At 38.7% G+C, this 13,789-nt stretch overlaps 1 protein-coding gene across 8 annotated transcripts in view; it reads right to left on the bottom strand.

Annotated features, from left to right (window-relative positions):
- neo1a (neogenin 1a) overlaps window positions 1-13,546 on the bottom strand; it is a 203,621-nt gene extending 190,075 nt beyond the window's left edge. For 5 of the 8 annotated variants that reach the window (XM_055214607.2, XM_055214658.2, XM_055214647.2 and 2 more), the window contains exon 1: window positions 13,094-13,546. In XM_055214607.2, the coding sequence (XP_055070582.2) occupies window positions 13,094-13,166 (73 nt within the window). In that variant the 5' untranslated portion in view covers window positions 13,167-13,546. The remainder of the gene's footprint in view (window positions 1-13,093) is intronic. The other 3 variants (XM_055214640.2, XM_055214621.2, XM_055214615.2) reach the window with 1 other exon arrangement.
- Window positions 13,547-13,789: the final 243 nt, after the last annotated feature.

Below are 13,789 nucleotides of genomic sequence, written 5' to 3' on the forward strand. Positions count from 1 at the left end.
TACGTGGATTTAAGACATTTTAATGCTAATTAAGGCCTTATTTTCATACTACAGAATTTAAGACGTTTTAAGACTTTTTAAGGATCCGCGGACACCCTGTATATAGCACTGTTTGTTTTTAGAGTGTGTATATAACTTGTATCTTTTAACACTCACGTGTGAGGTACAAAATCCACCTGACCACCAGGGCCCTTAATCCTCTCCTAATTCTGCCTTTAAATCAAACCTTAATAAATAAAGATCATAATAACAATAAAGCATAATATATTTTTTGACCTACTAGAGAATATTACACACATTTTTAATAAACAGGTCGATGAAGGTTTCTTTTAAGGCTAAGAAGACTGGAACCTGTAAGATAATTACCCTCATTAGAAATTAATTACTACTGTAGTCAGCGTGAGGCAGCTGTACAGTCACCATGTATCTAGGGCTTTACCCTTGGGGAGCAATTGAACCCCTGACCCCCCGTCTTTTCGGCAAGCGACTCACCACACCACCCTGACCGCCACTTGCTGGCCCGGCTGTGCTGGGAATACAGCAGTGGGCTGATGTGGACTCGATGAAGACTTTTTACCTTCATTTTCAGTGAAACATAATCCTACAGGCTCAACATATGCAGAACGAAATCCGTAGTGTTTATATTTGCCAAAAGGAAAGAAAAGATTGATTGTAAAAGTGACTGTAAATGTTATTTGACTGCAACCGGTAATTATCCAATCACTCAGTTTGTGTGTACACGACTTTGCATAATTCACATAAAGTGGGGCGACTGCGCGAACGTCTAGAGTCGAGAAACGCAAGATAAAAGTAAATCTGTGTATAATTACGCAGCATAAAAAAGATCCCCTTTTAAGCGCCTTTACGTAATTGCTTTTTGATGAACATAATGGGAAGGACGCAATAACCGCACCCCTGAAAATCATGCAAGTTTCATCTCTCCCAAAATTACCTAATTACCTAAATCAAACCTTATTATGAGGTGCGTGACAAGAGAAATGAAAGAAATCGTATTTGTGTACGATAGATAAAAGAAACGAAGGAAGGTTCAGCCCTCATCTTAGCAAATACACTTTCTCTAATTATAGTCAAATATTAAAGGCAGACTCGTCTTCAAACTAATTCGCTTCATTTGTGAGCGCAAGTGAAATTGGGCATGTTTACAGCTATCTGCTATAGCCATTTTACTTTTCTAGGCATATATGCAATTTGTATAACAAATTTACAAAATTGATTTAAATTGGATTTCATGTTAAGGTTTAGTATGCTTAACACAATCTAATGGCAACAATTTTACGACGAGGCAAATTCGTATAATCATACAATCTTATTCATAGGTTAAAATACGATCTGCTTTTACCCTAGTGATGTTGGGTTTAAGGGTTAGAGTTGGGGCTTCATTAAGGCTGTGTTTCCACCAAAGCAGTTTTTACCTTGTTAAGCATATTTTTTTAATTATTTGCTATGGGAGCGCAGCGTTAAAAAAAATGCTGGCAGCTAGTAAGTGTTTAATTCACACTGAGAGTCGAGCCTGTAAAATGTGAAAAAATTTCAACAATGGTACACTGTAATGGTGCGTTCACACCAGACGCAGAATAGGCGGCGAACGAGAGTAATTTACATGTTAAGTAAATGCAAAAACACAAATAGGCATCTTGCGGTGCGGTAAGTGCGAATGGTGCGACACGGACGGCAAATTGTGCATTGCCGTGTGATCCACACGAGTTAAAAAAATCTGAACTTTGGCGGATTTTCGCGCCGGGTTAACCAATTAGGAGCTTTCTCTAACAAAACAACAATGGAGGACAATCATCATCGCTTTACAAGACATCTTCGTACTTTTACAGGAATAAAAAGAATCTTGTTTGGAAGAAAGTGAGTGAGGAGGTTGAACAATCTTGTAAGTTTACTCAATTTGAGCTATATAAGCCCCCCATGACGGAAATTTACGTGTGAATGTCTCAAACGACTAGAATTTCATGCGAGAATGAAGCAAGTAAACTCAAAATGTTCAAGTGTCCAAGTACACGTAAATATCAAATTTTTGCCGCCTTTTCCGCGTCTGGTGTGAACACACAGTAAGAAGTGAAAAGTTGGATCAACTTAAAAAAATAATTTTTTTCTCACTAAGTTGAAAAAACATTTTTTTAAGTAGATCCAACTTTTCACTTCTTACAGTGTAAATAAAACTGCTGGGCTCGTCAGTGTCACATTTTACTCAGCTGTCCGATCAAAGTAGAGAAGGGGCGGGACAACCAACCAGCACATCGTACAACGACAAATAAACAAAACAGTATTACAGCAAAAAGTGTTGAGCTGAATCAACGCTTTGGTGGACACAGGGCCTAATACCTTTTCTTTGTATTATTTCATATGAAATAGCCACCTTGTACAATGCTTACAAAATCTTTTGAGATCAGGATGGTATGCTTCAAAATATTTAAACACGGCAGAGGAATGCATGTGTAAAACCTTACAAAAGATAGGCGTTCAAATTCCATTAAACTGAAGGCTTACTTCTTCCACAAGTATTCGGTCAAATATGCATGATCATCATTTTTCCCCCATAAAACAGCTCATTAGGCATACGCCGTAACAGCTGGCCCTCGCTTAATGACGCCCCCTCCCAAATGAACGTACTCCCTGGATTCATGTCACATGTCCAACAGCCCAGTGCTGGAATGTCAGAGCGACTCTGCAGGTGCTTTCTTGTCCCTAGCATCCGCATGGACTTTTTCTCTTTTGCTCTTTGTATCTATCACAGGGTCAGAGGTCAACGTTTGAGGTCGGGGACCCAGAGCAGCTGGCTTCCATCATTCCTGTCGCCCACAACGGGAAAATGCATGTGCCGCAGCTGCATGACAGACTACAAGTTACAGATGCTGCACATATCCCATGATGCAATAATGTTAAATAAAGCATTTCTAAACATTAATGGTTAAATAAACTTTATTCCATTAACAACATTTTTAAAATAAAAATAAGCACTTAGCAATAATAAAAGTAATGCAATTATTATTAATAAATATTATTAAAGCATAATACAGCAAATAGGGCTATCAAAAGATTAATCGTGATTAATCGCATTGAAATAAAAGTATAAATAATTATATCTATAATTATTTATCCTTTTAAATTAAAGTTTATATATAAATATAAATAAAATATGTATGTATTAAGAAAAATGTTTCTGTTTGCATATTTACATAATAATTACACATACTACCCACAAACTTTTATTTTGTATGCGATTAGTTGCAATTAATTGTTTGACAGCCCTAAGCTTTTTTCTTGAGTCTAGAGATTTTAACAATCTTTTAACCAAGCAATTGTTAATATTGCTTATATCTTGAACACCACTGCTTCATTTCAATTGGTTGTCGCATCGCTGGACACTTTCCATCCGGTCGCCAATGGTCACTGTCCCTCGTCTCGCCGAAAATTGCCAGCTCTCGATTAAAATCAATGGGTTGTGTTGCTTTGAATAAGCAGGAACCCGAGTCACGTCTAGGGACCAATATATCATACAGACAAAAAGGTGGCCTATTTAACTTAGGCCAAAAAGCAACCACCTAGTAGCAACCACCCAAAACACCCTAGCAACCACAGAGAAAAGTTTGGCCAAGTAACCAACACACCCTAGCACTTGAAAGCAAACCTTACATAGAAAAAAATCATATAAAATGCCCAAATGCAATTTATTTTAACTTTGAAAAAGATCAACCCCATCAAAACCTCACTTCAGCTTATATACAGTATATTCATAATATAACGTCCATTTATATAATACATTTCTTTAAATGAAATGCTGTGCTAAATTGGTCACTCTTTAAAGATTAGCGACCGCTAGAGAATAAGTTATTAACACCAAGCATCCAGAATTTTCCATACTTGAATTTCTTGGTAATACACAGGTAAAAGTGTTTGCTTTTGGAGTAGGCAGGTGTGCCAAGCCCTTTCCGGACATTTGTAATAATCCAAAAAGTGATGTCACGGCACTTGCTGCAGATCTTAAGAAAGCCTTGAGCTTTCAGGAGCCACAGGCTGAGTTCAAGCAGACTGGCACTGAGTTTTAGCTTACACACAATCTTTCTTCTGTGATACTCTGTGTACCCTACAGCCCTACAACGCACCACAAGCCTTTCTCAAGTAGCCGGCAGAAAAGAGTTCCCGCGGCGCCCGTCATCAGCGTTCATACAATGTGCAACGGGGGGCTTCAATCACCTTCAGTGATTTCACAGCAAAAGTCTGCTGGGCCGTTTGGCACAGATGCACGCTATGCGCCGGTGTCACTCTTGTATAACATTTACAGACGTCTGAGAAGAGGGAACAGAGGGAAGGAAATACTGCAAGATTTACTGCCATGCATTATGGGAATATATGAAGGGTTTAGATGCAAAACCCTCTAAGTGCGCCAGAAATGTAAATTCTCAATGTAAATGAGAATTTTTATCAGGCTCTTATGTTTACGTTCAGTAATTTCACTTTAATGGTAATGAAAAGGTTATTACTCAGTAATTAAAATGCTGAGATGATGCGTGGGGGCTCCATGACATTTTATAAAATACATTAAATTATCACATTCTGTGTAATTAAACCTCAGAAAAACAAGGCTACTAACCAACAACACTACATTGTATAATTGAATATCTTTTGCTTAATTCATATTTTAAGTTTTGGGGTACACAAGAGGGGCCGCACGCCGAAAAATTTTAAGAACCACTGACTCATTTCATAGGTATTTAACAAATTTGACTATCTATCAATGCAAAACCCTCTTATGTGCATGTAAGGTTTTTGGCTTTTTTGGTAGACCATTCGTTAGCTGCTCAACAGGTACTGGGTTCGATCCCAGGAATACACACCAGATGAAATGCATCCCATGTAATGCACTGTAAGTTGCTTTGTAGAAATGCATTAATATAAATGTAATGTCAGGGTTTCTCGCAACACTTTGCAGTTCGGGCGGCCCGCCAGCTGGAAAACCCTACCGCCCTATCTAGGTCGTCAAAAAAAAAATTCCCTGCACAAAAGGCCGTCGAGTGCATCTCCGAGAATAGCGCGAACGCTTGTTTGAGCAACCTGCTAGGTAGGTTTCACGTGCCTGTTTATTCTATATAATTGTTGAGCACCCTTGCTCACGTTATTTATGTGCATTATTTACATGCTACAGTAGTTACATTACTTTAAAGGAATAGTCTACTCATTTTCAATATTAAACTATGTTATTACCTTAACTAAGAAGAGCTGATACATCCCTCTATCATCTGTGTGCATGCACGTAAGCGCTGTAGCGCGCTGCGACACTTCGATAGCATTTAGCTTAGCCCCATCCATTCAATGGCACCAATCAGAGACAAAGCCAAAAGTGACCAAACACATCAACGTTTTTCCTTTTTAAGACGAGTAGTTATACGAGCAAGTTTGGTGGTACAAAATAAAACGTAGCGCTTTTCTAAGCGGATTTAAAAGAGGAACTACATTTTATGGCGCAACAGCACCCCTGGGAGCACTTCGACCCGCCTGAAAAGTCCGCTCCCCTTCTCCCTCTCATAATGGGAGAGGGATTGTGTTACTGCGCCGAGTCGAAGTACTCCCAAAAGTGCTATTACGCCATAAAATATAGTTCCTCTTTTAAATCCGCTTAGAAAAGCGCTACGTTTTATTTAATAATAACATAGTTTAATATTGTAAATGAGTAGACTATTCCTTTAAGATAATGTAATTAATAGTGGAAAATAATCAGTTTTTACAATTTTTACGCTATCTATCATCGTTTGCCAGACGTTCTACAACATCTGCTTTAGTTTGTGTTTATTAACCCTTTAGTTTCACTTCATCACGCAGCTATTTTCGTTAGAGGTATCTGTTAGAAACATTAAATTCATTAATAATCTAGTGTGTTCATTTTCAAAATTAAGTTTTATTCGAGTGTTTTAAATAAAAAATATTTTCATTTCAATCATGACGCGTACGCCCCGCCCCTTTGATTACCATGCACCCCGGCCCCGACCACCCGCCCAACCCTACCACCTTAACGAACACATTTTTGGCGGGAAACCCTGAATGTAAATATTTCTATATTTCATTTAAGTTACATCCTGCAAGCGTATACAATAAATCGTGGCCCACATTAATTTGCGTACTGTATATAATCTATATGCATGAATAGATATTCTAGTCAACCTTCATCATGACCATTCCTATTGCATCATCAGAAAATTGAGCAGGTGTGTAAGCGACAACATCTGGTCCTTTCAGGTTTTATGATTAAGTGCAATGCTAGAAAGCTGGTCAGAAGAAAATTACTACAGCCTTTTCATGACAGCTGAACTAGCATAGCAAAAATGGACAGAAAAGTAATTCATGTCGTATTGGCTCAATAGCGGGCCATCCTTGCATTACTGAAATTAAAAATGAAAACTAAACGTTCAAAAATGCCAGCAATAAATAAAACGGTTTCAGTAGAAGCTGAGCGCCATGCAGTTTCACATGAAAAATTGGTTTCTCACAAATAATAGATCTCATGTCCTCAGGTCCAGCTTTAATATGGTATTGATTGTGAAACCTGCACAATGGAATTGCGAAACTCCAGAAGTTATGGAGAAATCATAAACACAAAACTGTATAACTTTATAAACCATATTTTTCATTTTCTCTCAACTGTTAAATGAGTTACCCACCCTTCTCAAGAGTTACGAGTCTGATGAAATCACTAACCCATAAATATGGGCAACAGCTATAGCAAGGGCTCAGTTTGTTTGGATAGCTTGAATCCTGTTTCATATTAGCTCAATTCTGTTTGCGAATGCGAGGATGTAGGCCTCTGACGGGGTTTTACTTCACTTCCCCAATGAACATTCATATCACAGCCATCCAGCTGTAATCTTCTCCAGCTGTTACGGGTGGCAAGACCCACAGCGGCAGGAAGAGAGATCCATATGGGACAACATCGGCACCCAAATGCGTGTTTTGAACACCAAACATTCCCTAAGCATGACCATTTCAACAACATTCCTCTGACAGTAATAAAAAACCAAACTCTACCTTGTGGGTATTTGTGTAGAGTGGTCATTTTCTCAAACGCTAGACTAAAATAGAGCACTCAGTAACATAATTATACACTACTGATGGTAATACAGCGGAATTGACATTCGCTGGCTCAGATCGTAAGTAATTTTTCCACTAATGTCATAAAGCCTAAGCTCATCCTTTCAATAAATGGACTCAAATTTGTCTCGAACCACTCCCACCTCAATTTATAGACTGACATCAGTAAAGAAATGCTGTTGAACATAGTTATTAGCATTAAAGCTTCTTGTCCAAGCAAACCAAAATGTTCAGAACCAAATATTTACATACCGTAAACTGCCAACCATTTTGTCTTGTTATGCGAAACTATATATCACTTCAAGTCAGTCGACGAGTTTTTGAAAGTTGCTGACTTAAAAAAATCAGTTAAGGGGCGGTCACACTAAACATTTCTCTACTTTGACTTCCATTCATACGCATGCAAATGCGTCAGAAACACATGCTTGTGCAAACATATGTTGCTCACTATGACATGCGAATTCATATCACATATGAGCAAATACAAGTTACAACATCAGTACGTTATGGTGTGACCTGTCTCTACTGAAAAGCGAAGATAGACGAAAGGCGCCACACGCATATTCGCAGCAATGTTCGAAAAATATTGGCATGCTCAAAGTCTAGTGTGACCGCCCCAATATTTAGCAATCATATAAATAATCAGTGTTCAAAACGCAGGGTTTCCCGCAGAAAATTTGTTAGTTAAGGTGGTAGGGTTGGGCGGGTGGTTGTGACCAGGGACGTGACAATCAAAGGGGCGGGGCGTACGCGTCATGATGAAAATGAAAATATTTTTATTTAAAACACTCAAAACTGAAAACTTAATTTTGAAGAAACTATGACAAAATGAACACATACTAGATTATTAATGAATTAAATGTTTTAACAGATCACCTATAACGGGAATAGCTGCGTGATGAAGTGAAACTAAAGGGTTAATAAACACATACTGAAGCAGATGATTATTTCCCACTATTAATTGCATTATCTTAAAGGAGTGTAACTATTGTATAATCTAGCTACCTATCTAGCAGGTTGCTCAAACAACAAAAATCACCAGCTAACTTACTTTAAATTGGCAAGAACTAGAGACTAATACAATAACAGGCAAAACATAAGTCCACTTACAGTTCTCATGGACACGCATTTTATCAACTGGCTATCCATGTTTCCTTTCCAACACATTGAAAACTTGGAACGCCGTTATTGATGAGTTGACATGACCTTCACCAAACCACGGTGTGAAGTGCGTCCCCGCTATTCTCAGAGATGCACTTTACGGCATTTGTGCAGTGAATTTTTTTGGACGACCTAGTTAAAGCGGTAGGGTTTCCCAGCTTAGGCGGGCCGCCCTGGGTAGCATGTTGATTTAAAGTGTGTGCCCCTACATTTTCTGGTTGCACCCCAAAAAATTTTAGTTGGGGGCCACTGTGCTACTAGTGAAAAAAGTTAGTCTGGAGCCCTGATTGCAGATTTAAGCGAACCACAAGTAACAAAAGCTGCATCCCAATTTGCCTACTTATACTATACCCATCTGGGAAATGTATGAATACACATTATAACATACTGCCATTTGGAACACACTAATTCTAACTTCGAATACTATTTAAGATGGATAGTATGTAAATTGGGACGCAGAGAATGTTATCTCACACTTTCATATTGGGCAAAACACGCGTTTGTACGAGTCACAAACAACATATTAAAAATCACAATTGATATAGCTTCCATAAATGGAGGTTTGCGCCATGTGCACTGCGTTGTGGGAAACGGGTTCAATTCAAAACTTGGCATGCTTTAACTGCATACTGCAATTTTGCATAGCGTGCACAATTTAGATCTGCATACTGAGTGAGTGGCTTATCATTCATTGGCTTATACATCAGACACTGTCAAGGACAATACAAGGCTTTTGTCTTCTCATAAAGAAACCTAAAGGACATAATGACAAATATCTAGTCAAATTATTCATCGCCACTTCTGCCGCCAATGCAATAAAACCATACCATCAATCACAATCCATTTACATGCTGCCATCATCAAGCCTTCGTTTACACATTAGGCAATTAGCCAAAGGTCCATTGTCCATCTAAATTAATAAAGAACGCCAGAGGCCGAATCTCTCAGCTGGAGGTTATTGTAACGCCCTATTACCAGTGTGATTCAATTGCTGACAATACAGAATTTATTACTGTGATATTGATCCTCTTTGTTCCCCAGACATCTGAAAACATGCAGCTGCAACGGTCATGATGACTCTGTATAATGATCATTACGCACAACAATGGACAGATATAGCAAATAAAGCTATCGGGCTGAGCTAATATTATCACACAGCTGCGAGCAAATGTTTCAGCGCTATACATTTACAACACGGTTAGAAAAGACTATGGCTGCACGGTATTGAGGGAAGCTGCGATATGTTAATTATACATTGCTAGATGCGTAACAATACATCAATATGGATTGATGCATCGACATAATTTCTAACAACATGATGCATCGATGTCACACATAAAATATCGATTTGAAGTACTTTTATTTTGAGACTCTTCTCATTCCTTGACGTAACGTCCATCTACACATTTTCGCCAAAGCATGCATTTTTGTTTATTTTCACGTGCTAGTTTTGTGAGTGCAATGCAGCAACAAAGCGGTTGTAGCAACGAAAACACAGCGAAAGAGGCAGAAGACGTTGTGACTGCTATCAAATGCAAATCGTGGGTTTGAAAATATTTTGTATTTGGAAAATGGATTGGACAAACAGATTGGTAGAAATCCTTTGCAAGAACCAGATAACAGACATTAACTGTCGCCATCATAAGACATTTTTCCCTCATTATTTATTTTTCTGTATTTAAAAAAAGTGTATTTTTTTAGTTTGTTGTTGTAAATGTCCCAATTTTTAAAGAGTTTAATTATACGTTTATGTTATATATTTTGGTTGCATTCGTGAGTTATTAAAAATTTAACTGCTTAACTAGACACTTAATATTAAAGGGGACATACCATGAAAATTTGACTTTTTCCACGTTTAAGTGCTATTATTGGGTCCCCCCAGTGCTTTTATCAACCTAGTAAATGTGAATAAGATCAACCCATTAACTTTTGGTAAACCATTCTCCACAAGCATGTGAAAAAATAAGCCATTGAAATTTGGCTCCCCTCGTGATGTCAGAAGGGGATAATACCGCCCCTTAATCTGCACTATCCAACCTCGCCACTGCCATTTAGTACAGAGATAAGCTCATTTGCATGTTAAATGACACACCCAAAATGGCACATTTTTGTTCAGACCTACAAAGTGACAATTTTAACTTGCTATAATAAATTATCTATATGGTATTTTGAGCTTAAACTTTACATATGTACTCTAGAGGGGACACCAAAAATTTATTTGACATCTTAAAAAAGTCCTGTGAAATGTCCCCTTTAAAGTATCGATAAAGTAATTGAATTGGATCAAATTGTAATTGCATTGAAGAAACGTTTGATGTATCGGCAAACATCGCATCGCTGGGGGAGATAATCGACTGTATTGTATCCTAAACTGTGCGATTTACACCCCTACTAGATGCTGTGGTATACACTATGCGATACAATAATACTTTAATTTGTACAATATATCAAAATAATATTAAAATTGATTTAATAAGTAAAACAATATAACAGTCTCGGCAGTCTCTCTGCTATCTGCGTCGACCTAAAACTTTGACTATACAAAACATTTTAAAGTGTTAAGGGGATCGCACCCCGGCCGCACAGCTCAGCGCCGCGCCGTTCTAAAAAAATGTAACACATTGTTTTCTATGAGTGTACGCACACCGGCGCCGACAGGTGGCGCCTGTCCGCGCCGCCCAGCTGTGACTCAGGAAGTTGTTCAAATCCCTGTTGCGCCACAGAGCGCCACTTACATAGTTTAAAATTAAATAACATCATATTTGTCACAAATCATTAAGGATTAACATTGGCTGCTAACGTATATTTTGCATTTTGAAGTAGACTCTATCTGACGAAGCTCGCGATATTTAATGTGCACTTCCGGTTTACAATACCTCCGAGTTGTCCTAGACGCGACTCGACGAGGCGCTGAGCTGTGCGGCCGGTGTGCGATCCCCTTTAACATCATTCAGTTATTGCAAACCATTTGTTGTACGATCTTGCATCTATAAAAAAGACGATCTTGCATCTATAAAGCCTGCGATGCTCATATAGCAAATAAGGAAAAACAAACACATTTTTTTGCAACATTAAACTTGCAAAAAGTAAAATATATCTATGTTTGGAAAAAAATATTGTCTTGTACAGTACACAAATGTTGTGGCCTCTGCATTTGAGGAGGTCTGCAATGAAGCAGCTATCTTACATCGCCGGGTGGTTGCAAACAGGGTTGCGAGTGTGTTTACACAGTTTAGCATGTTGTTTACATTGACCGCAGGGAAGCCATCAGCAAACAATTCTCTCACTGCAGGGTTACGCCGATAAGACGGGATGTAAATAGTGACAACTTTCCTAAAAAAATTCCTTGCATGTTTCCTTTCCAACACATTGAAAACTTGGAACGCCGTTATTGATGAGGTGACCTGACCTTTACCAAACCGCTTTTGGTCCACATTTAAGACAACGAAAAACATGTTTCACCTAAACCAGATATTTTCAGAAGGAGACCCCACAATTAGTAACTTGAAACTCGCTCTCCACATGTACTAGGTCCGATTCTCTGGAATCAATCAAAACTCCCAAAGGAACTCCCTGTTCTCCCCCTAATCTCCTGGTTTTATTACTTTCCAGACAGAGCCTGCCCATTCCACCCAGCCCCCCGTTACTCTCTTTTGTACTGATCTCCAGCAAAGCCTGTGATTTTTACCCCAGCACATAGCTTTTCACGCAGCAGAGTCTCCTCCATCAGCCTAGGCACGCAAGAGAAACCGGACGCCAACTCTACTGCTGCCTGCGTGCTTGCAACGTACGTGACACCAATGAACAACAAGCAGTCGTTTTGAGCACTCACACGCAGATAAACCGATGCCAACATGTTGCTAAGTAAATCAAATGATGAATACATTAAAAGCAAGCTTTGCAGTTTCACGGTACACAAAAAGAACTTCAGATACACAAATTACCACCCTATGCACACTAATTGCAACCTTACTCTTGCAAATTCAGAACGACAGCCCGGATTTATCTTTTTGGTTTTAAGCAAAGTCATTTGCTTTCTCTCTTTCAGACCAGATCAAAATAAACGGTAGACGACTAGACGTGCTCCCCAAAATACTTTCTGCTTTTTTCTTTCGTGTCTGAGTCACCGTGGATTGAATTGAACAACAAGAGTTCATGTCTAAAACCCAATGTAACATTTGAACATCGAAATAAAAAAAATGTGCATGTAAGACCTTCATGCATAATGTATAAATATGAAAAAGTGCACGATACACTCCATAAGCACTGATCATGAAACAGGTCAGGCATATGATTCATATATGACACAGTTGTTATTTTCAGGTTTGGTCACTTAAAAAAAAAAAAAAGTATTTTATTTATGCTTAATGCATATGAAAACTTTGTAGTGTCCGTATGCAAACGTGATGATAAAAATAATACACATATGCTGTAAATCATTTGAGCTTTGTGAACAAAACTGTAAGTGTCCTGTGTAGCAAACCACCCCACATGAAAAATATCATACTTTAGTGTACTTAAGTTAAGTAGTTACTATAGTAAATTGTAGTACGCTGTAGTATATTAGTAATTACTACATCTATACCTGTATATATAATTGATCAACTGTAGTAAATACTGTAACGTTAGTAGTATGCTCCCATATTTACTATAGTAAGTTTGAAAACACTGTAGTACATGGGAATTTTACTACAGTTTACTATAGTAAACAGTAAAGTATACTGCATATGTGGGATGGTATTTATACTGTTAATAGTTTGTGAACTCGTTTTTCACATTCACAGCAGAAAGTTATGAAAAACTGTTTCATGTCGATCCTTACCTTTCTCAGCGCGTGAAGCCGTGATGGTGAGGCAGAAGACCGTGAGGAGCAACCGGGCTCCCCGCTCCGCCATCACTTTAATCACAAATCAAACAAGTACGAGAAGCCTCGGTCGCGATCCGTATTTACAATCCGTCTGATCGAGCGCTCGTGTCGCTAGTGTGAACGCATCCGGAACGAGTCACTTCCGAAAGTTGCCGAAGGAAACATGAAGCTCGCCGAGCAGAGACGCGATCGGCCGGAGAAATGCGGTTTAAAACTTCAACAGGCTGCAGGGCGAAATCAAAGTCAATCCATATTTGCGTGATTAAAACCACGCCGTTGTGGAGAAGGACGAAATAGGGGGCGTCCGCGTAGACATTGTTTGTAAAGGTGGAGAGATAGACGGAGAGAGAGAGAGAGTCACTCAGTCCGGACGGTTGGAGATATTTTTTACTGATCAGAGAGCGAGAGAGAAAGAGAGAGAGAGAGTGAGCGAGCGAGCAGCAGGAATTCACACCGGATCGCTGGAAAACAGGGAACGGATCGCAAAGATATACGGATTCTTAATACATGGATTTTTCAAAAGTCCGGAATGGGAAGCTGATCTTTATCTTATCGAAGTTCCTTTCATGTTTTATCAGTCGTTTCTCAAAGTATATTTTAAACACCGATTAAGCCTTAATTTAATTCAAGGCTTCAGTTTAAATACATTTT

This window comes from Misgurnus anguillicaudatus, chromosome 21 (genome assembly GCF_027580225.2).
Source record: "Misgurnus anguillicaudatus chromosome 21, ASM2758022v2, whole genome shotgun sequence".
NCBI classification, from domain to species: Eukaryota; Metazoa; Chordata; class Actinopteri; order Cypriniformes; family Cobitidae; genus Misgurnus; species Misgurnus anguillicaudatus.